The sequence below is a fragment of the Eschrichtius robustus genome, chromosome 19 (assembly GCF_028021215.1).
Source record: "Eschrichtius robustus isolate mEscRob2 chromosome 19, mEscRob2.pri, whole genome shotgun sequence".
Lineage (NCBI taxonomy): Eukaryota > Metazoa > Chordata > Mammalia > Artiodactyla > Eschrichtiidae > Eschrichtius > Eschrichtius robustus.
In genome coordinates this window covers 14,641,976-14,664,624 of record NC_090842.1, presented here as the reverse complement: position 1 = coordinate 14,664,624, position 22,649 = coordinate 14,641,976, and the positions used below count along the sequence as shown (strand labels likewise).

The window sequence follows — 22,649 nt, the reverse complement described above, 5'->3', positions numbered from 1 at the left end:
TACTATAAACCTCAAAAAAGTTTTCACAAACTTCTTTTTCCACATATAATCTCATGCTGCCTTTTTCAATTCTCTGCCCAGCTGTGAAAGTCTGAAGCCTTATATTTATTGTGTTTGAAGGGTGCCATGAGAGAGAATTGTCAAATAAGCAGATAAAGTAGCAAACTATGAAGTATAGTTATTGAGCAGTTTTTGTTTATTTATCTGGAGAAGATAAAAGTACCAAAATATAGTAACTGCTTATGTTTTCATGTCTTCCCTGAGCTTAGTCCAGAATCACTTGCTTTTTCTAAAAGGGATCCTAGACTTCGGGATAAGGCTAAATCTAGACAGATTCATGGAATAGACTCCTACAGTTAAGGCATTTGTTCCAAGCATTGGATGTATTTTTGAAAATCAGTATTTTCTAAACCTTCGTATATTTGAAAAAGCTTCAAAAAATGTGACCTGTATTCAGGAATTAACTGTATTTGTTCTAAAACTTTTTTTTTTTCACTCTTAGGTATACAAAGGAAATAACTAAAAATGACAAGTAGAAGTCTTGAGGAGTCCATGGGGGCTGTTCAGATGGGGTTAGTCAGAACGCTTAAAGGATTCCAAAGCAAGATTTTGCCACCCCTGAGTCCGAAGGTGGTTACAGAAGAAGAAGTAAATCGAATGGTAATGTATAAGAGAATTTCAGAGTAAAATACTTAATGCAGTCTTTCTCCTCAGGAGAATGACAGTTGCTACTTGGCATTCTCAGAATATCAAACAGAATTACTGGCTGATAATATCAGTTTAGTTAACATGGGTAGATTGCTGCAGAGCATAGTTACCTTTTAAAGCCTGGGAAGTTTTTGAAATTATATACATCAAAGTAGAGGCTTAAATTAAATTGCTTAAGTTAATCAGTTGAACTAAGACTATGCAAGCAAATTATTAAGATTTTCTAAATATTAGCTAGAACCTTAAGAGACTGTCATTTATGTAGTTCAAAAACAGTCAAATAGCAGAATTTCATAGGTTTAACATATATAATCAATTACCTGTTGATTGGCAAGAGTTATTTTTGTTTGTGTATTTGTAGAACATAGTGCATTAAAATGATGACTATATAATATCTAGGAAAAATGCATAACTTTTTCTGTCCTTTATGATAGAAAACAATTATATTTTTAATGAATTATAACGATTTGGTGAGAATTGAATTATAAACTACATGCTATGGAAATAGCAATAGCAATTTAAAGTGTTAAACATTGTGTTCACTGCATTTTAAAGACTAGTCTCAGGTTATGTTCCAATTAGAAAAATAAAATCTATCATCATTTTCTTTTGTGATTGTTCTTGTTTCAGATTTAAAGTAACTCATTACTTTTTGCTTGTAAGAGTTTATTTTTATTTAAATCACAACACAGCTGATACCTCATAACATTTTAACATTCTAATCTGTGTTCCAATCAAAAAGAATCTTAAAAAACCAAGTTGGAAGCTGTATTAGAAATATGCCTTCATTTAAATGGATTCAATCACAAAAATTAATTTTGTAGGGAATTTGAAGAGCATTGATTTTAACCCAAGGCGAAATGAATCAGCTAAATTATATACCCCTGAATGTTTTAAGAAGTCTTGGCAGATTCTTAAGCATTATGTTGCTGCCAGTGATCATAATCTCTTTGCATATAAAGTAGCCCTAGAACAAAGTGAACATTCCAGAACAACAATTAATAGTGATTGGTCTTGGGTAAGCCCTTGCTGGTTTATTTAAATTATTTTATTTAAATGATAGGTTACATTTTTTCTCATAACAGTAGAAAGTGTTGAAGAATTTTGTGTTCTTATTTGGGTATGTGGATGTGACTGGCTGCTGGATCTGATGATTGACTTAGAGCTCTTTTAAAACAAGGTCTAAATGTGCTCTTACGATTTCTAAAAAGTTCAAACTCGTTCCTAAGCAGCACAGTCATACTTCCCAGATCCTTTACTTTATAAGATTTCTCTTTAACCTGATATAACATGATAAACACACAAAAGCTTTACTTGCATGTTGTAACTTCATTTGAGAAATAGAAATATTTCAAGGAGGATTAGCCTCCTTAGCTCTGAAGCCCTTAAGTGATTTTAGAAACCTAGAGTTTTATGCTCTTCTGAGCATATATGTTAAGCTCTTTGGACATGTTCCCGTGCAATTTCTTGACCTTCCTCTCCCCCACCCCAGGTTCTTTTGTGTGATTCCTTCAAAATCATAAGGAAACAGCAACCATATATCCTTTCAAATTACTGTGCAAAGAGCTCAGAAGTGCATGGGTACTTCGCTTGTATTATTTAGTTATTTTAAACGTTTTATAGGGGAGCTTAGTGGCATTCCAGAATTATCCTGAAAGCTGCAAACACAAATTATTCATTACTGACACTTATGAAAGCACTTTTTCAGTATTACCGTTTATGAATCTTTGGCTCCGTTGCTTTAAATTCTAGCTGACTCCCTCAGAGTTCCTGAAGGAAATGTCCCTCACCACAGAGCAGAGACTGGCTAATACACGTGTGATGTGCCGACCACAGATCATTGAACTTTTAGATATGAGGGAAACAACACATCAAAAGGTAGCTGCTTTCTGTCATACTTGCATATAAAGTAGGTCCTGGAATAATGTGAATATTCTAGAACAATAAGAACTAAGCAGTACTTATTGTTCCTGGGCTAACTAATCCCTTATTGGATTTGTTTTATATATTCTTTTTCTACCTCTGTTGATCTTGATATCTATAATTTGATACGAAAAGAATTACACAGTACAATAACTTTTTAAAAATATTTATTTATTATTTTTATTTATTTATTTTTGGCTGTGCTGGGTCTTAGTTGTGGCATGTGGGATCTTCGTTGAGGCATGCAGGGTCTTTAGTTGTGGCATGTGGACTCTTAGTTGCAGCATGCATGCGGGATCTAGTTCCCCAACCAGGGATCGAACCTGGGCCCCCTGCATTGGGAGCATGGAGTCTTACCCACTGGACCACCAGGGAAGTCCTCAACTAACTTTTGACTAGTCACATTTCTTCCTTAGCTACTTCTGGACACTATTGTTTACAGATTAGGAATAACCCCAAGAATTATATTAGCCAAGCCCAATTAGGTTATCCTCCTAGTGTAAGAAATCCCTCCTTACCTGAGCTGTCATAACTAGAAAGAAAGAAGGAGGGACTGTTTATTAAAATAGGCATTTTTGTCTATTCTGGCTCACTTCCAATAACAAATGTATCCTTTTAGTCTCTAAAGAATAGCTATTTTAACATGTTTCTGTATTCTCATGTAAACCATACATTCCAGGCTTTAGGAGCATATATTTATAAAGTAGTTCTTATTTCCTACATTTTAATTAATTTCTTGAATTACATGCTTCACTTTTTGCACAAATTATGGTATGAGCCTCCATCAGTTGAACTGCTGGAGATTAGCCTCCTCTCAAAGGGTTCCCAGCTATTCCTGAGGGTTTTTCAGAGTGATTTCCCAAAAGACAAGTGAGTCCCTCAGGCTCTTTTGCTCTCCTTGGCATGCCATTGCCACCCGTCTAGGATATGCATAAAATTTGCTCTTCTTCTGAGCACTTCTAGCTTTAGTTATTCATTGTTTCCTCTCTTTCCCATAACCACCCTCTAACTTTGAGAGCAGGGAACACAGCTTTCTCCAAAGCTAATTCATCCTAATTAAGGGCTAACTGCTCCTTTCCCAGAGCATAACTAAGACCAAACTATGTGTATTGTTCTGCGTGTACTGCTTGTGTGTGTGTTTTAATGTATTTTGATTCCTGCTATGAAGGATGAAGAAATTAGTGTACCACATCTCATCTTCTTGCCTCTGTCCTCTGTCAACTCAGTCGGTTATTTTTTACTTTATTTTCCAGAGTTTCATTTGTTTCTTATTTGGTTGATAGTTATACTCTTCTCATTTCCTCAAGAAGAGATTATGGAAACTATATTTCCTTGATTTTATAAGTTTGATAATATTTGCCTATTGCCTTTATAGGTGAACTGCAGATTTGTTAGATATAAAATTCTTGGGTCACACATTTTCCCCATAAGAGATTTGCAGGCATTTTCTTCACTTCCTTCTGGCTTTAAATGACAATATGCGGAAGTATGAAGCCTAATATTTTAGCTTGTATGCCCAAAGATTGTTTATTCTTATTTGATGTCCAGTGATTTTATTAGGATGTGACTAAATTTTTCCTAAGACACTACGTACCATTATTTTATTTCTAGAAAGTTTTTCTTGAATTATCAAGTATTTGTTCATGCCATTTTTGTTTTTATTTTTTTTAGAAATATCAATTGTGAACATGCTGGATCTTCTTTGTCTGCCCTTCTACACCTTGCATTTCCTCCCTAATCCATCTTAAACTTTCTGTTCATTCCCATTTCATTGTAATTACATTCATCAGCTTATCCTCTGTATCCCTTACTTTGAGTTGTGTGTGTGTGGGTTTCTCTTAAAATTCATTCTTAAGCTTGACCAGTTCAACACACCTGGGTTGTCTCACAGCATTTTACATAGCTAGTTTCTTTTTTTGTACCTTTTAATTCACTTGTGTCTCAGATATCACTTTTTTTTGGCTTTCTTCCTACTTCACTGGTTGCTTTTTTCTTATTTGTTGGATCTTTCTCCTCTTCCTGTTGACTAAACATTGGAGTTCCCCAGTACTTGGTCCTTAAACTTCTTTCTCTTCTGAACTCATTCCTTAGGTGACCCCTTCTAGGAACAAGGCTTTAAATTTCACCTTTTAAATGATTGCTTTCATAATTATATCTCCTGCTATGGCCTAGCCCCTGAACTCTGGATCATATATTCAGCTCAATGTGTGATTGGCAGCTCAAACTTAAAATCTTTAAGAGCTAATTTTCACATTACATTCTTTCCCTAAAGGCATGATCTTTCCTCTTTTGTCTTTCCTCCCTCCACCATGTAATACCCCCATTTATCTGTTTTCTTAGGTCAAAAACCTTGGTGTTATCTCTGATGCCTCTGTTTTTCTCACGTCTTATATGAAATCCAAAACAAGGGCTAGTAATCACAAATATGTCTTTAATCCAACCACTTCTCACCACCTCCACCACTACCATCCCAGTTCAACCCACCATCATCTAGACTCCTGAAATAGCCTCCCTGTTTCCAACTCATCGCCCCGTTATCAATTCTCCACAAAGAAGTAAGAGTGGTTTTTATTTTATTATTTATTTATTTATTTTAAAAATTTATTTATTTATTTATTTTTGGCTGTGTTGGGTCTTCGTTGCGTGCGGGCTTTCTCTAGTTGCGGTGAGCGGGGGCTACTCTTCGCTGCGTTGTGCAGGCTTCTCATTGTGGTGGCTTCTCTTGTTGCAGAGCATGGGCTCTAGGTGCGCGGGCTTCAGTAGTTGTGGCTCGCGGGGTCAGTAGTTGTGGCGCATGGGCTTAGTTGCTCCGTGGCATGTATGATCTTCCCGGACCAGGGCTCGAACCTGTGTCTCCTGCATTGGCAGGCAGATTCTTAACCACTGCACCATGAGGGAAGTCCCAAGAGTGGTTTCTAAAAATGTAAATCAGAACGTGTTACTTCCGTGTTGAAAACCACCTAGTAGCTTCCTGTTACCCTCATAGTTATAAGGTCCTGCATCATCTGATCCTGAGTCCTTCATAGTCTTTTCCTTCCTCTCTCCCCCAGCTCATTCTCCTCTAACTGCTCTCCCCTCTTGCTGCTCTTCAAGCACTCAAGGATAGGGCCTTTGCATTTGTTATTCCTTCTAACTGGAATGCTGTTCTCTCAGATCTTTGCATGACTTGCTTCAGATCATTTCCTCAGAGAGGCCATCCCTTGGCTACTTATCATAAAGAGCAACCATCCCCCCATTCACTCTGTCTCCTTGTCCTGCTTTGGTTTTCTTCATAGCCTTATCACTGCCTGACCTCATATTATGTATTTCTTTTTAAAAAAAATATTTATTTATTTATTTGGCTGTGCTGAGTCGTAGTTGAGTCCCATGGGATTTTCGTTGCCGTGTGTGGGATCTTTAGTTACGGCATATGGGATCTAGTTCCCTGACCAGCGATCGAACCCGGGCCTCCTGCATTGGGAGCGTGGAGTCTTAGCCCCTGGACCACCAGGGAAGTCCCTATTTCTTAATTTTTTTATCCATTTCCTTAAGCATTTCAGCTTCATGAGGCAGGGGCTTTATTGGCTTTGTTCACTACTGTATGCTCAACATATGGAAAATATTAGAAACTCAATTAGCATTTGTTGAATGAACACATGAATTCTTCATCTCTTTTGATTGCTTAATCTTCCCTGCACTCTTGAATATTTGCTTTGTGCCCTCTGATTTTTTTCCATTATGTTCTTTGAGTTTATGGTGAAGATTCTTATTATTTCATGGCAATGCTTTTCTGGTGACTATTTGACATTTTCTTTGCTTCTCTTTTTTTTTCTTGAATGTTTTTGTATAGATTCTGGCTTTATTTGTCATTGTGATTATTATTATCACTCATCTTTGAAATAAAGAAGGGAATTCTTCCTGGACTTGCTGTTTGCAGGTAGTTAACGTTGAGGCGGGGCTCGGTAGGGTCGCAGACCAGCAGGAATTCTCCATGATTCTAAGGGCAGCTCTTTATGAAAGCGGATCATATGTATGTGTTTATTTGGAAGGGAAATGAGAGGAAGGGAGGAGGAGTAACTGAGTTGTGTTAGCCTTTTCTTCTCCCCAGAGTTCTAACTTAAGGATTCTTATGATTCTTCTACCCTGTCTAAATGATTGACTCTTCGTATAAATATGCATATTTGTGTATTTTGCACACAATTGTCAGTAGTTCAGTGTAGATCTTCTTTAATTTCTGTCGATAATGGTTTGTAGTTTTTCCAGGTAAAGGTCTTGCACGTCTTTCATTGGATTTATTCCTATATATTTTATGTTTTAGAATGTGATTTTAAATGGTATTGTTTATAAATTTCATTTCCTAAATGTTCATTGCTAGTACAAAGAAATATAATTGATTTTTTATGTTGACCTTGTACTCAGTGACCTTGATAAATCACTTGTTAATTCTAATTTATCTGTAGGTTATTTTGAATTTTCTAAATAAACAAGTTTTTGTTCTGGGGAAAATGTCAGTTTTGTTTCTTCTTGATCAAAACTTCCAGTGTTAAAATAACCTTGTATTTCTGAGATAGACTCAACTTGGTCATGTATTATCTTTTTTATATATTGTAGGTTTCAGTTTGCTAATGTTTTGCTCTTTTTTTTTTTTGATCTATGGTTCATGACCTATAATTTTCCTGTCTCCTACTGTCTTTCTCAGATATATGAAAGTTATGCTAACAACATCATCATTAAATGGAAGACATTTAATTTTTTGTTTTTCTTTTTCATTGTGGTTTACTATAGGATATTAAATATAGTTCCCTGTGCTATACAGTAGGACCTTGTTGTTTATCTATTTTATATATAGTAGTCTGTATCTGCTAATCCCAAACTCCTAATTTATCCCTTTCCCACCCTCTTTCCCCTTTGGTAACCATAAGTTTGTTTTCTATGTCTGTGAGTCTGTTTCTGCTTCATAAATAAGTTCATTTCTGTCATATTTTAGATTCCACATATAAGTGATATCATATGGTATTTGTCCTTCTCACTTACTTTACTTAGTATGATAACCTCTAGGTCCATTCATGTTGCTACAAATGGCATTATTTCATTCTTTTTTATGGCTGAGTAGTATTACATTGTGTATACATACCATGTCTTCTTTAGCCATTCATCTGTCAATGGACATTTAGGTTGTTTCCATGTCTTGGCTATTGTAAATAGAGCTGCTATGAACATTGGGGTGCATGTATCTTTTCGAATTAAAGTTTTATCCAGATATATGCCTAGGAGTGGGATTGCAGGATCATATGGTAACTGTTTTTAGTTTTTTTGTTTTTTTTAAAAATTAATTTATTTTTATTTTTGGCTGTGTTGGGTCTTCGTTTCTATGCGAGGGCTTTCTCTAGTTGTGGCAAGTGGGGGCCGCTCTTCATCGCGGTGCGCGGGCCTCTCACTATCGCAGCCTCTCTTGTTGGGAGCACAGGCTCCAGACGTGCAGGCTCAGTAGTTGTGGCTCACGGGCCTAGTTGCTCCGTGGCACGTGGGATCTTCCCAGACCAGGGCTCGAACCCGTGTCCCCTGCATTGGCAGGCAGACTCTCAACCACTGCACCACCAGGGAAGCCCCTGTTTTTAGTTTTTTTAAAGAACCTCCATACTGTTCTCCACAGTGACTGCACCAATGTACATTCCCACCAGCAGTGTAGAAGAGTCCTATTTCTACACACCGTCTCCAGCATTTGTTATTTGCAGACTTTTAATGATGGCCATTCTGACCACTGTGAGGTGGTAACTCATTATTGTGGTTTTGGTTTGCATTTCTCTAATAATTAGTGGTGTTGAGCATTTTTTCATGTGCCTATTGGCTATCTGTATTTCTTCTTTGGAGAAATGTCTATTTAGGTCTTCTGTCCATTCTTTGATTGTTTCTTTTCTTGTTATTGAGTTGTATGAGCTATTTGTATATTTTGGAAATTAAGCCCTTGTCTGTTGCATCATTTGCAGATAATTTCTACCAGTCTGTAGGTTGTCTTTTCATTTTGTTTATCGTTTCCTTTGCTGTGCAAAAGCTTATAAGTTTGATTAGGTCCCATTTGTTTATTTTTGCTTTTATTTCTGTTGCCTTGGGAGACTGAACTATGAAAACATTGCTACGATTTATGTCAGAGAATGTTTTTCCTATGGTCTCTTCTAGGAGTTTTATGGTGTCATGTCTTATGCTTAAGTCTTTAAACCATTTTGAGTTTATTTTTGTGTATGGTGTGAGGGTGTGTTCTAACTTCATTGATTTACATGTGGCTGTCCAGCTTTCCCAGCACTGCTTGCTGAAGAGACTGTCTTTTCTCCATTGTGTATTCTTACCTCCTTTGTCAAAGATTAATTGACCATAAGTGTGTGGGTTTATTTCTGGGCTCTCTGTTCTGTTCCATTGATCCATATGTCTGTCTTTGTGCCAAAACCTTGCTGTTTTGATTACTGTAGCTTTGTAGTGTTGTCTGAACTCTGTTAGGGTTATGCCTCTAGCTTTGTTCTTTTTCCTCAGGATTGCTTTGGCAATTCTGGGTCTTTTATGGTTCCATATAAATTTTAGGATTAATTGATCTAGTTCTGTGAAAAATGTCATAGGTAATTTGATAGGGATCACATTAAATCTGTAGATTGCTTTGGGTAGTATGGCCATTTTAACAGTTTAATTCTTCCAATCCAAGAGCATGAGCTATCTTTCCATTTCTTTGAATCATCTTCAGTTTCCTTTATAAGTGTTTTATAGTTCTCAGCATATGCCTTTCATCTGCTTCATCAGGTTTATTTGTATTTTATATGTGATTTTAAAAACATCATTTATTTATTTATTTTTGGCTTCGTTGGGTCTTCATTGCTGCATGTGGGCTTTCTCTAGTTGCGGCAAGCAGGGGCTACTCTTCATTGTGGTGTGCCGGCTTCTCATTGCGGTGGCTTCTCTTGTTGTGGAGCACAGGCTCTAGGCACGTGGGCTTCAGTAATTGTGGCTCGCGGACTCTAGACCACAGGCTCAGTAGTTGTGGTGCACGGGCTTAGTTGCTCCATGGCATGTGGGATCTTCCTGGACCAGGGATCGAACCTGTGTCCCCTGCATTGGCAGGCAGTTTCTTATCTACTGCGCCACCAGGGAAGCCCATATGTGACTTTAAAGTGAATTGTTTTTTACTTTCCCTTTCCAGTATTTCATTGTTAGTGTAAAGAAATGCAGCAGATTTCTGTATGTTAATCTTGTATCCTGCTACCTTGCTGAATTTACTTATCAGTTCTAGTAGTTTTTGTGTGGAGTCTTTAGAGTTTTCTATATATAGTATCATGTCATCTGCATGTTTTACCTCTTTTCTTCCAATGTGGACAACTTTTATTTCTTTTTCTTATCTGATAGCTGTGGCTAGGCCTTCCAATACTATGTTGAATAGAATTGGTGACAGTGAGCATCCTTGTCTTGTTCCAGGTTTTAGTGGGAAGGCGTTCGGCTTTTCACTGTTGAGTATTATGTTGGCTGTGGGTTTGTCATAAATAGCTTTTATTATGTTGAGATATGTTCCCTCTATACCCACTTTGGTAAGAGTTTTTTTTTTTTATCATGAATGGATGTTGAATTTTATCAAATGTTTTTTCTGCATCTATTGAGATGATCATGTGGTTTTTGTCTTTTCTTTTGTTGATGTGGTATATCACATTGATTGATTTGCTTATGTTGAACCATCCTTGTGACCCTGGGATGAATCCAACTTGATCATGGTGTGTGATCTTTTTTTATGTGTTGTTAGATTTGGTTTGTAATTGACTTGTAATTTTCTTTTTTGGTATTGCCTTTGTCTGGTTTTGGTATCAGGGCAATGGTGGCTTCATGGGATGACTTTGGGAGTGTTCTTTCCTCTTCAGTCTTTTGGAAGAGTTTGATATAAGAGTTTTGGTGTAAGTTCTTTGTATGTTTGGTAGAATTCCGTAGTGAAGCCATCTGGTCCTGGACTTTTGTTTGCAGGGAGTTTTTAAATTACAGGTTCTATTTCATCTCCGTGATTGGTCTGTTCAAATTATCTATTCCTTCTTGATTCAGTTTTGGTGGGCTGTATGTTTCTAGAAACTTACCCATTTATTCTAGGTTGTCCAATTTGTTGGCATATAATTGTTCATAGTATTCTCTTATGGTTTTTTGTATTTCTGTGGTATTGGTTGTTATTTCTCCTCTTTCATTTCTTATTTTGTTTATGTGAGTCTTCTCTTTTCTTCTTGGTGAACCTGAACAGAGGTTTGTTGATTTTGTTTATCCTTTAAATAAAACAGCTCTTGGTTTTATTTGTTTTTTCCTACTTTCTAAAAATCTCTATTTTATTTATTTCCTCTCTGATCTTTATTATTTCCTTCTTTCTGCTAACTTTAGGTCTTGTTTGTTCTTCTTTTTCTGATTCTTTTAGGTGGTAGGTTAGGTTGTTTATTTGAGATTTTTCTTGTTTTTTACAGGAAGGCCTGTATTGCTATGAACTTCCCTCTTAGGACTGCTTTTGCGCTGTGCTCTCTCTGTTCTGCCTGTTGTAAACTGACTGCTGCACTCTCCTCCAAGCCTCTGAAGTTCCCTTTCTGTCCCAGCTGATCACCACGCCAGTGAAGGGGCTTCCCAGGATGAGGGAACCTTTCCTCTTTCACAGCTCCCTCCCAGGGGCACAGGTCCTGTCCTGATTCATTTATTTATTTTTTCTTTCATCCTAGCTGGTTTATGTGGTAATCTTTCTTGCAATTTTGGTTTTATGAGATCTTCTGCCAGCATTGAGCAGGTATTCTGTGAGAATTATTCCACATGTAGATGTACTTTTGATGTATTTGTGAGAGGAGGTAAGCTCCTCATCCTTCTATTCTGTCATCTTGGTTTGGCGACCCCTAATTTTTTGTTTTTCTTTCCTTTGGGAGACTTTCTATAAAGTTTGAGTTGTATTTTCTTTAAATGGCAGTGCCATACTTTTTAAAAAATTTATTTATTTATTTTTGGCTGTGTTGGGTCTTCATTGCTGTGTGTGGGCTTTCTCTAGTTGTGGCGAGTGGGGGCTACTCTTCGTTGTGGTGCGTGGGCTCCTCACTGTGGTGGCTTCTCTTGTTGCGGAGCATGGGTTCTAGGGCACGTGGGCTTCAGTAGTTGTGGCACAAGGGCTTCAGTAGTTGTGGCTCATGGGCTCTAGAGTGCAGGCTCAGTAGTTGTGGTGCATGGGCTTAGTTGCTCCGCGACATGTGGGATCTTCCTGGACCAGGACTCGAACCCGTGTCCTCTGCATTGGCAGGTAGATTCTTAACCATTGTGCCACCAGGGAAGCCCCAAGTTGTATTTTCTTTAAATGTTTGCCAGAATTTGCTTGTAGAGCTATTTGGGCCAGAGTTTTATCCATGAAAAGTTTTTACTTTACAGATTCAATTTCTCTAATAGTTAGGGAACACTTCATATTTTTTATTTCTTTTTGTACTAGTTTTGACAAATTGTATTTTTCTAGGAATTTATAATTTTAATCTAAATTTTCGCATTTGTTATCGTTTTACTTAGTTTGGGTTCTGTAGTAATGTTCCCATTTTTATTTTATTTTATTTTTTTTTTAAATTTTATTTATTTATTTTATTTATGGCTGTGTTGGGTCTTCGTTTCTGTGCGAGGGCTTTCTCTAGTTGTGGCAAGCGGGGGCCACTCTTCATGGCGGTGCGCGGGCCTCTCACTGTCGCAGCCTCTCCTGTCGCGGAGCACAGGCTCCAGACGCGCAGGCTCAGTAATTGTGGCTCACGGGCCCAGCTGTTCTGCGGCATGTGGGATCTTCCCAGACCAGGGCTCGAACCCGTGTCCCCTGCATTGGCAGGCAGATTCTCAACCACTGCACCACCAGGGAAGCCCCCCATGTTTATTTTTTATAATTGGCTCTTTTATAATTGGCTCTGTCTTCTTTTCTTGATCAGACTCAGGTATTTTACTATTTTTATTAGTCTTTAAAGACTCAACTTTTGGCTTTGTTGATTCTGTGGGACAGTTACTTTGTATTTCATTAATTTCTGCTGTTTTTGTTGTGTCATTTTTATGTTTGGGTTTTAATGTGTTTTTTATGTTTGCTATTGTTGTTCTAAATTATTGAGGTGGATACTTACATCTTCAATTTCCAAACTCTCTGCTGAGGTGCTCCCAGGACACAACCGTGAACTCAACAGGGCATCATAGGGTATTCTGAATTTTTAAGGGAAACATGGAAATACTCAAAGCCTGTTGGATACTACATAAGCTACTAGCTTGAGATAATTCAGTTTTAACATTAGATAATACTGTCTTGTTAATCCCTCAGTGCCTCCAAACAGGTTTTTGTTGATACAGCTATTCTTCTTATTCTCATAGGGGAGTTGGTTCAAATTACCTTATTCACCATTACTGGAAATGGAAGTTTTGAGTTGTTGTTCTAACTAGCCTATTTTTTTAATTGAGGACCAAAACCTACTTTCTTTTGTATTAAAGAAGTTGATGACAATAACCTTACTGATTATAACAGTGTTTATAGTACTTACCCCTTTTTGAATGTTTCCTTTGTTCTTGGTGTTAATATTCATAGGTATATGTAGTAATTTCTTATCTTTCCCCAGTCATTTCTGCCAGTGTGTGACTATATGATTAATTTATTCTTTCAACTGCAGTTTCCAGGAATTGACCTGGATCAGGCCTTATTCCAGCCCTTTCCATCAGAAATTGTATTTCAGAACTACACTCCCTGTGAAGTCTATGAAGTTCCACTGGTTTTGAGGAACAATGACATAGTGAGTATGTTTGCTGGGATGACTGTACCTTTCATGCATATATAAGAAGGGATTAGATAAAATGGGATCCTGTAGGGGCTTAGATAAGCTCTTTAACTTGATAGGCCTAAGAAAACAGATAAAAACATGCCCTTTGACTATAAGCTTAATGAAGACAAGACTATGTTGGTTGGTTTGTTGCTAAATGCTCAGTCCCAGGGCAGTACCCAACAAATGGTAAACTCCCAGTGTGTGCACTGACATTTTGTTGAATAAGGGATTGGCTAGATCAGTGTCATGAAGTTCTCATGAGTGACCATTTGGGCTAGGTTTTCATTTAATACAAGATGATTACTGTTCATGTTTACATACTCCACGTTAGAGCCACTATTTCCCCAATTGAAGGTATCAACTCTACTCATATGAATTGCAGTTGTTGAGCCAATGCAGTTAGATTCTGCAAATTGTATTAAAAAAAAAAAAAACAAAAATAAGATCCCCTTTTCTCTTTTCCATCTCGTCCCTTCTACCTCAGATAGCCTTCAGATTTTGTCTACAGATAGTTTTGGATGGCTTCTCCCACTGTCTGTACCTTGTTTCTTTGTGGTTGCAACTGAGGATTTCTTCTCCATCCTTATGCCTTTTCTTTCAGAGATATATTAGGGTATATTTCAAGAAAGAGTATTAAATGACTGAGGATTTCCTTGACATGTAACAATAATGAAAGGAAGAATAATGCAGAAGGTCAGCATGAAGCACAGTTAAGTGTGAAAAGTAATCAGGTAGGAAGGAAGGTATTAGAGAGATGCTAAGCATCAGGTGTTAAGGACAAGTAGAAATACTTATGGGAGTCTTAGAATGTTGAGACAAAAATTCTAGCTATAATAAAGTAGGGAAAATAAGTGAAGACTATGCAAGAATTCAAGGCAAATGGGAAGACTTGCAGTTATATTCAGTACAGTAGCTCATTAAAGGAATCAGTGACGCCTTTCAGAGATCAATGGGCTGATTTAGTGACAGCAAAGTCAGACTTTGGAGAAAATGGAACATTTAGTTCTTCACTGAAGGCGTGTTAGCAAGAGAAGCTCATGGGATGGAAGCTAAAGAGTAGGCAGAGAGAAGAAAAAAAACCCGAGGTGTCCAGGGTTATGTTCCTAGACCTCAGAAAGAGGTGAGTTACATAGACATTAGGACTCTCTCTTTTCATGCAGGGCTGCCAACCAATTTAGTTTCTCACTTCGAGTTCTCGTTTTCCCTTTCTCCATTACTTTTTGACTCTTGTTCAAGTTTTTTTAGGCTATTAAAGGCAGAGTGGAGCTAGTCCAAAGGGTACTTTGGCTACTCCTCCCCAGCCATAAGCAAGAAATGATTGTCACTGAGTGTATATGAGCACGTCAAGGATAAGAGGCATGTGTGAGTCTTGTCTGCCAAAGGGCATTCAGTTCTCATGGATAAAACCCACACTTCTTGGTAAGATGCTGCTAGAGTATTGGATCCCATGAAAGGAAGGTCCTCATCTAAGGAAAGTTCAGCTATCAACAAGCAGACAGATTCTCTAGGCTAGGCGGGCTTGTTCTTGGTGAGTTACTCCCAGGACCTTCATACAAGGTGGCTGATGTAAGCATGCTTCTCTACTTCCTGGTTCATGGATATGCAAGGAACCACTGAGATACAGTTGGGGCACTGAGAAATGCTTTCTGTGTCGTTTACCTTTTATTTGCTTCCTGACTGCCATGAGTGCAAAAGACAGAGCCTGTTTGGTCTTTGTTTCTCTACCTCTCTTAAACACACAAGTTGAAAGTAAGCCATGAACACTCTACAAGCCACAACACAATTCACTTGGGGTACAATTATAAGCACTCAGACTCCAGAGTCAGACTAATCTGGGTTCAGATTCTAGGTAAACTGTCTCCCAGCTGTAGACTTTGGGCAAGTCACTTCACTTCTCCAAGCTATGGGGATAAGAATAGCACCCATTTCAATAGGTTGTTTGGAATATTAAATGAGATAATGGATATAAAGTACTCAGCTCAGTGTCTGTCCTATAATAAGCACTAAAGCAATGTTACTATTCTTCTTCTTATTATTATTAGTGTTGCTGTTGTTTTCCTTTCTAGTTTTTAATCCACAGTTAGGCTCTTACTAAAGTATTCCCAGCAAGCTTATATGGCATCATTCAACACATCATGAACACCACTGCACATTTCTCTTAGCAGCAAAGCCAATTCTATTCCTACCAGATATTTACACATCTCTTTCTTACCTCCCCACTCTCTAGTCTTGAGATCTGTCTGAATTCTCTCTGCATTTCTTCTTCCCTTCTGCATCTGGGTTTCAGCTTTGAGAGGTTGTGGGAGTTCCTGTTTCCTCGTATTTCACCTGAGACTCCTAGGACATACTTAACTATAGTTAACTTTCTTCTGTCCCCTTTGAGTTTTTAAAAAAACAGTCCTCTCCCATTCCTGTGTCCCTAGAACCTCCACCCCTGACCACCCCCCTTCTCACAGTTACATTTCTTTTACTGCTTGGGGCTATCTGAGATAGAAATACGTACTCTGGATGAGTACTCTGGCAAGCAGAGCAGAGGAATAAGCCTTTAAAAGGATGGGACTGTTTGAAGCTGCTCTGAGACTGGCCTTGGGGATTGTACTGCCCTCTGTGTTCTTGCTTCACAGTGGTGTTTAGGTAGGACAGTCCTATAGGGAGGGAAGGTGGAGTTAGGCCGGGACTTGATTCAGCATACCATTGCTTGGTAAAGCTGTAGCACTTAGGGCAAGTGTCTGTTTCCTCATCTGTAGAATGAATTGTAATGAAGCTCAAAGGTTATTGTGAGGATCAAGTGGCATCTCATGTACAGTGGATGATCCATAGCAAGAGTGCAGTAAGTGTGATTTCTTCTCCCAGAGCAGTTCTCAAATGTTGGGAAGTCCAGTGCACCTCCACCGTGTAGGTGGGGTTTTAGATGATTAAGCAGTTAGTCTTCGAAAATAGTCACATTTAAATAATAAAATAAAGATTTGCAGTAACAATTAAATTGAGTAATAATAATAATGTTAATAAAAATTAAAGCTAAAGTACATTGAGTGCTTACTTTGTATGAGGTACTGGGGTAAAGGTAAGTACTGTCATCTCCTTTTACACTTGAGGAAACGGAAGTTCAGACCTAACCAAAGTCACATGGCTAGTAAGTAGTCGATGGAGATTTCACGTTTAACTGCAAGGCCTGTCCTTTTTCTTCTGCTTTCACATGTACAGTGCCCATTATTGTGTTTTTCTTGCAGGTTCCAAGGATGGTGAAAGTTGTTGAGGAAAGCTCACCTTACTTTAAAGTAATCAGCCCCAAAGATATTAGCCACAAAGTAGCGCCAGGAGTGCCATCCGTTTTCCGAATCCTCTTTACTCCAGAGGAGAACAAGGTAACAGCAGCGCTGGCAACAAACTGGTTGAATGCTTGTCACCAGCAGTTTGCAATTCTGAGCATTCGAGGAGGCGGTGTTGGTGTTGGTATTGTTGGTGGTGGTGTTAGTGGTATTGGTTGTGGTGTTGGTGTGGTGGTGGTGGTAGCTGTGTCGTCGACAGTGTTGTTGGTGTCGTTGATGGTATCGGTGGTGGTGGTGTTGATGGTGGTATTGCTGGTGGTGGTGGTGAGGAGAGGAATGGTGAGGGTGGATGAGAGGAGGGGGTGGTGCACCACTGGGAATACGGAGAGAATTGTCAAACAGTGATGAGGGCTTATATGAGCTGCAAGTAGCCAGAGTGTAAAGAAGGATAATCTTTCTGGATGCTCCCATGGAACCTACTTCAGCATATTTATGCTGGACTGTACAGCTAGAGAGACACCAAAAAGGAAAAGATGTGGTCCAGGTGCAATGAGCTGAGACAAAGGGTAGAGATTATGCCTTCTTGGAAGTTTGGGATTCTTGTTAGTTGCATCCCTCCTCCCCACACTCTAACTAGTTTAGGAAAGAGTCCTAAGATCCAATATTGATCACAGTATCAGCCTCATTAATGGCAAAAAATATGGCCAGGCCCTGAGGCCATATTCTGCTCCTTAATGACTGGTAGATAACCAGTCCTCGGTGAAGGGGTGACCTCACCAGTAGCTCTTCCTAAGCACGAGTGGAGAGGCTAGAGCCAAAAGCAGAGACCTGCCCTGTCTGCTTATCCTTGTCTGCACACAGACCGGCTAGAAAGAGCCTGAGTTCAAAAAGAGGCCATTTCCCTCGAGCACCACCAGAGCTGTCAGGAATCTAGCCTATTCTCAGGCTCTCCTCAGTTGTGTAAATTCCAGTTACTTCTGGAAGGAAAAACTAGCTTGGGGGACTGAGGGAGGAGTCTTCTCCCCAGCCCTTCTCCAAGACTGCAGAATTGTGGGTTGAGTTTTCCTTTGTAAGGGCCAAAGTGGGGACTTGGGTGGAGGAGGAAAGGGCTTTTACCAGCATGATTGAAAGAGCGAGGACAAAAAACAAGGCTAAAATAGGCCTAACAAAATGTCAGGTTATATGTAATGTTAAATAGTGTGTTTGCTTATCTGTATTGTGCCGTTATGGTTGGAATCAAAAGAGCGCAATGGAGACGCAGAGAACTAGCTTTGAATCCCTGCTTCTCCATCACTAATACTTATTAGCTGCTATAAATGTCATTACCAGTATTCCTGGTGCTGGTGCTACTGTTTCTGCTTTTCTGGAGAGCAGGGATAGAGAATTTAATGTGGTCTGCCAAGCATATATCACTGGAGCAAGTGGTTAGAAATTTCATTACTATTATACTGCTGTTATTATTTTTCCACTTTGTAGTATTACTGTTTGTTTCTTGGGCTGTGTTTATGAACTTATTATTTTGTTTGGGGTATTATTGAAATAAACAGAAAGATAAATAGTTCCAGAAGTAGTGCTTTTTGTTATATGTTATTGAGGTCCGTATTTTTTTCTCCAGGCTCTATATCTGAATATTCTCTGTGAAGAGAACAGTACTTGGATTTAGTTTGGGTGTCAAATTTTCCTACACTGTCAATTAATTATAAAAGCTGAATATAATAAGCTTTTGTGCAGCTTGAAATATTAACCTTGCTGGATTTGAGGAGTTGGCTTTCCTTAATATTTTTCTGTGCTGGAGAAAAAAATATCTTCTGTTGAATAAGTATTATTCTACCTGTAGGTAGTCTGGCTGAGAAAGGGATACACAGAAGTTTCTGAAGAGGTGGAGTGTTCTATGTCATGATAGATGTGTGGGTTACATGGATGAATTCGTTCATCAAAATTGTATACTTAATATTTGTGCACTCCAAAATATCTAAACTTTACCTTAAAATTTTTTGAAGTATAATAACAATAGAAAGGTGAATGGATGGAGGTACAGATGAAACCAGAATGACAGAATGTTAATAACTGTTGAATCTGGGTGATGGATACATGGGATTTGTTATACTATTTTGTTTTATTTGTGTATATTTAAAATTTTACCTCATCAAATGTTAAAAGCAAAGGGAGAGAGATTTTATTACTGCTTATCTTTACAGCAAATAAATAACTGAAATATATTTTAGGTGAATTTGTATTTACTTTAAGTATGAAATGCCAGCATTCCCATTGAGGATTATTACTTGGCTATATTTCGTGGAAGCTTATCTTACTCCTAGTTTTTTTTTTTTTAATAAATTCATTTTATTAATTTATTTTTGACTGTGTTGGGTCTTCGGCTTTCTCTAGTTGTGGTGAGCGGGGGCTACTCTTCATTGCGTTGCGCGGGCTTCTCATTGCGGTGGCTTCTCTTGTTGCGGAGCACAGGTTCTAGGCACACGGGCTTCAGTAGCTGTGGCATGCGGACTCAGTAGTTGTGGCTCACGGGCTCTAGAACGCAGGCTCAGTAGTTGTGGCACATGGGCTTAGTTGCTCCACGGCATGTGGGATCTTCCCGGACCAGGGCTCGAACCCGTGTCCCCTGCATTGGCAGGCGGATTCTTAACCACTGTGCCACCAGGGAAGCCCACTCCTAGTTTTTTTATTCCCTCTTAGCATTCCATTTCACCAACATTGCCTATGGCCTATGGGGAAAGCCTTAATTAAAAAAAATAAGGTAAGTGTTGTTTTACTGTTTCTTCTTCTAAGTATTTGAAAGTTATCAATGGTTACATGCATGTATGAGGAGAGATAGACTGAGTATAATGGCTACCTATGAGAAACTTACCTAATTTTGGACACATTAGGATTTTGTGTTGGATTGGGCTCTAAGCTATGAAATAATTGACATAATATGTTTTTCCAAGGACGTAGTGATTTCTCCTTCTGCTGACTGTCTAAGACTGATGGTGGGTTTTGGGGGAAGCTCCCGCTGCTAGTTTTGGTTCCCTTTTTCTGCAAAGATCCTGCCACCTTTGCACCATCAGCAGGGCTCCATCCCAGTAGTTTTTCCAGTCGTCTGGGCATCTACATTCGCTCTTACTGTTGGAAAACCAACAGAGCCATGCACAGAATGACCAGCTAGGGTTCGTTGTGCCGTCTTTAGTGCTGCTCCAGAATGTAGCAGAGGAGTACTAGAGCCAGATTTATTTCAAGAAGGATAAAAGTCAGTCTTTTCACTGTGTCACTTTTTCTCCAGTTGGCCACATTGATAGCCAATGTGCATATGTATTTTTCCTCCTTATCCCCTGCTGATCTGAACACACTCCATTCTCATTTACCCTCCTCACATCTGGAGGGTGAGATATGTAAATTGCAGCATGCCACAGTTTAATAAGCCAGTCCCCTTTCAATTGGATTTTCAGCACCCATGTATATTAGCATGTCGAAGATGATAATGCAATTTACATTTTTTCCTGTCATCTATTAATCTAGCTTCCTGGAGATTTAACTCGTTTAGAACGCCAAATACCCAGATAACAGGTGCAGGAAATTCACTTTGGCTTTCCTTATCTCTTCTTTTCACATGGACTTGGAAAAAAAAAAAAAGATTGGCTATGTTATTTATCTAATAATCCTAGTGTACATGTCATGGACGGTAGAAATATAGTAATTGATGTTATCATAACACTATAAAATTCTGGAGACTGGCATTTTTCTTGACCTCTTAAATCTGTATCTTTACTATTAAAAGGAGTATAAAAAATATTAGGCTTATGTAGGAAAGCAAAACTGGGTACTTCCTTGGACTTAAGAAAGCAACTCTTTGTAATAGTGTTGGCATATGGAAATGGCAGCAGTGGTCTGAAGAAAATATGAAGTGATGTAATCTTATTGCTCAGTTATGTTTTGAGAAAATATCTAATTTGTTGTCAAAATAGTTTTCTTGATTTGTTACTATGAAATTTAAAGAACATGGCCCAAGAAGAGTAGAAAAACGTTAACATAATTTGTTACCCAGGTGTGTAACATTAATGAACTATAGTGCCAGCACTTTGAATTAAAGTATAGATGTCATAAGATTTTCTACAATCAGTGATTCTTGTTGACAGAAATAATGATAGGGATTTAGTTTTCTTCCTGCCTAGCATTCGCCCTCCCTAGTTCTGTCTGGGTTTCCCCTGTCATCCAGGTGCCTAGTACAGGGCCTAACATATAGGAAGTGTGCAGTAAATATTTGCCAAGTAAGATAAGTAAGTTAATCTCAAGAAAATATAAGGTAGTTTCTTCAACTTGAGGATGGCCTGAAGATGATAAAAGCAAAAGCATATAAAAAGGGGGCTCAAATATCTTTTTGTGCCATGAATGTATTAGATGTTAACTTTTTTCCCGTCATTTCAACCAGGAGAAAGAGAAGGCTTATTTAAAGGTGTTTCTTCCCATTTTGTTTCATATCTTCAGTGAGTCACATCACTACTTTCTAGCTTTCTGGATTTGACAAATATCATTTTATAATATGGCTAATGAGGATCTCAGGCATTCTCTTTATGAAGAACTCTTGATAATGGTGTATCCAAATAAAGATATTAAAATGAATATTATTTCACTCACTCTGCACCAGGCCCAGTTCTGTCAGCCGGGATCCAGTGGAGAATAGAAGAAGCTTGGCCTTCATGGAGCTTATGTTCCACAATGAATAAGCAAACAGATCATTTAATATCAGATATTGACATGATAGAGAGCAGAGAGTGATAGAGAATGGGGACTGTTTCCTTTCAGTAGGAAGATCAGGGGGAGACTTCTCTGATGAGGTAACATTTGGGCAGAGAGCTAAACTGGGAAGATATTTGTCTGGGAGCAGGAACAGCACTTACAAAGGCCCTGTGACAGAAATATGTCTGACAACAGGTCAGGGAAGTGCAAGGCCAGCGTGGCTGGAGCAGAGGAAGCTGCTGGGAAAATGGTAGGAGACAAGGTTTGTAGAGGGTAAGACCATGAAGGGTCTTAGAAATCATGCAAAGTAGAATAGGAAGCCACCATAAGTTATTTAAAATATTTCTATTATGGAAGCTTTCACCCATATGTAAAAATATAGAGAATGATATAGTGAACTGTCATCACCCAGATTTTCAAGCTGTCAGTGCATGACCAGTCTTGCTTCATCATCCTGTCCCCTGCCTCAGAGGGTTTTGCAGCAAGTCCCGTACATCATTTCATTGTAAATACTTCATTGTTTGTCTCTAAATGATAAGGTCCTTTCTAAAAGTTAACGTAACCACAGTGCCATTATCACACCTAAAAAATGACAGTAACTCCTTAATATCATCAAATATCTAGTCAGTACTCACACCTCCCCAGTTGAGTAATATTAAAACATATATGTATATGTAGAGGCGTGTGTATATATGTACATAAATATCACGTAAATCAATGATATATATGCATTTTAAGTTGCGTAAATCAATCATATGTGTATGTGTAAGTTGGTTTGCTTAAATTGGGATCCAAACAAGGTACTGAGTGCAACTCCACCAGATTCCATAGAATGATCCTCCATCCCCTCTGTTTCCTATAGACTGGTAATTAGGTCTAGAGCCTTGTTTAGATTCATGTTTGATTTGGAGGGGCCAGAATTCTTAGGTAACGTAGTATTTTCTATTGCATCACATCAAGAGGCACAAAATGTCTGTTGTTACACTTTATTTTTGTAATGAGTTAATAAGGATCCTGAGGTACAGTTCATAGAGGAAAGATAGGATAAATGCTTGATTCTTTCCCTTTATCTTCCCTGGTGAGTTTTGATTAGGAATGACGTATCTGGCTTACATTTTTAAGATCACTCTGGTTGCTATGTGGAGAATAGACTGAAGAGGGTGTGAGGCATAATGGCTAGTTGTCTACTCTTTTTTTTTTTTTTTTAACAATTTGCAGCACAGACCTTTTTTTT

At 38.4% G+C, this 22,649-nt stretch overlaps 1 protein-coding gene across 2 annotated transcripts in view; it reads left to right on the top strand.

Moving 5' to 3' along the window:
- The first annotated feature begins 513 nt into the window (after positions 1 to 513).
- The window catches only part of HYDIN (HYDIN axonemal central pair apparatus protein), a 348,607-nt gene continuing 326,471 nt past the window's right edge, over positions 514 to 22,649 (top strand). Inside the window, exons 1-4 of one of the 2 annotated variants that reach the window (XM_068527442.1) lie at positions 514 to 660; positions 2,461 to 2,586; positions 13,266 to 13,385; positions 16,646 to 16,780. In XM_068527442.1, coding sequence (XP_068383543.1) covers positions 526 to 660; positions 2,461 to 2,586; positions 13,266 to 13,385; positions 16,646 to 16,780 — 516 coding nt within the window. In that variant the 5' untranslated portion in view covers positions 514 to 525. The remainder of the gene's footprint in view (positions 661 to 2,460; positions 2,587 to 13,265; positions 13,386 to 16,645; positions 16,781 to 22,649) is intronic. The other variant, XM_068527441.1, reaches the window with a different exon arrangement.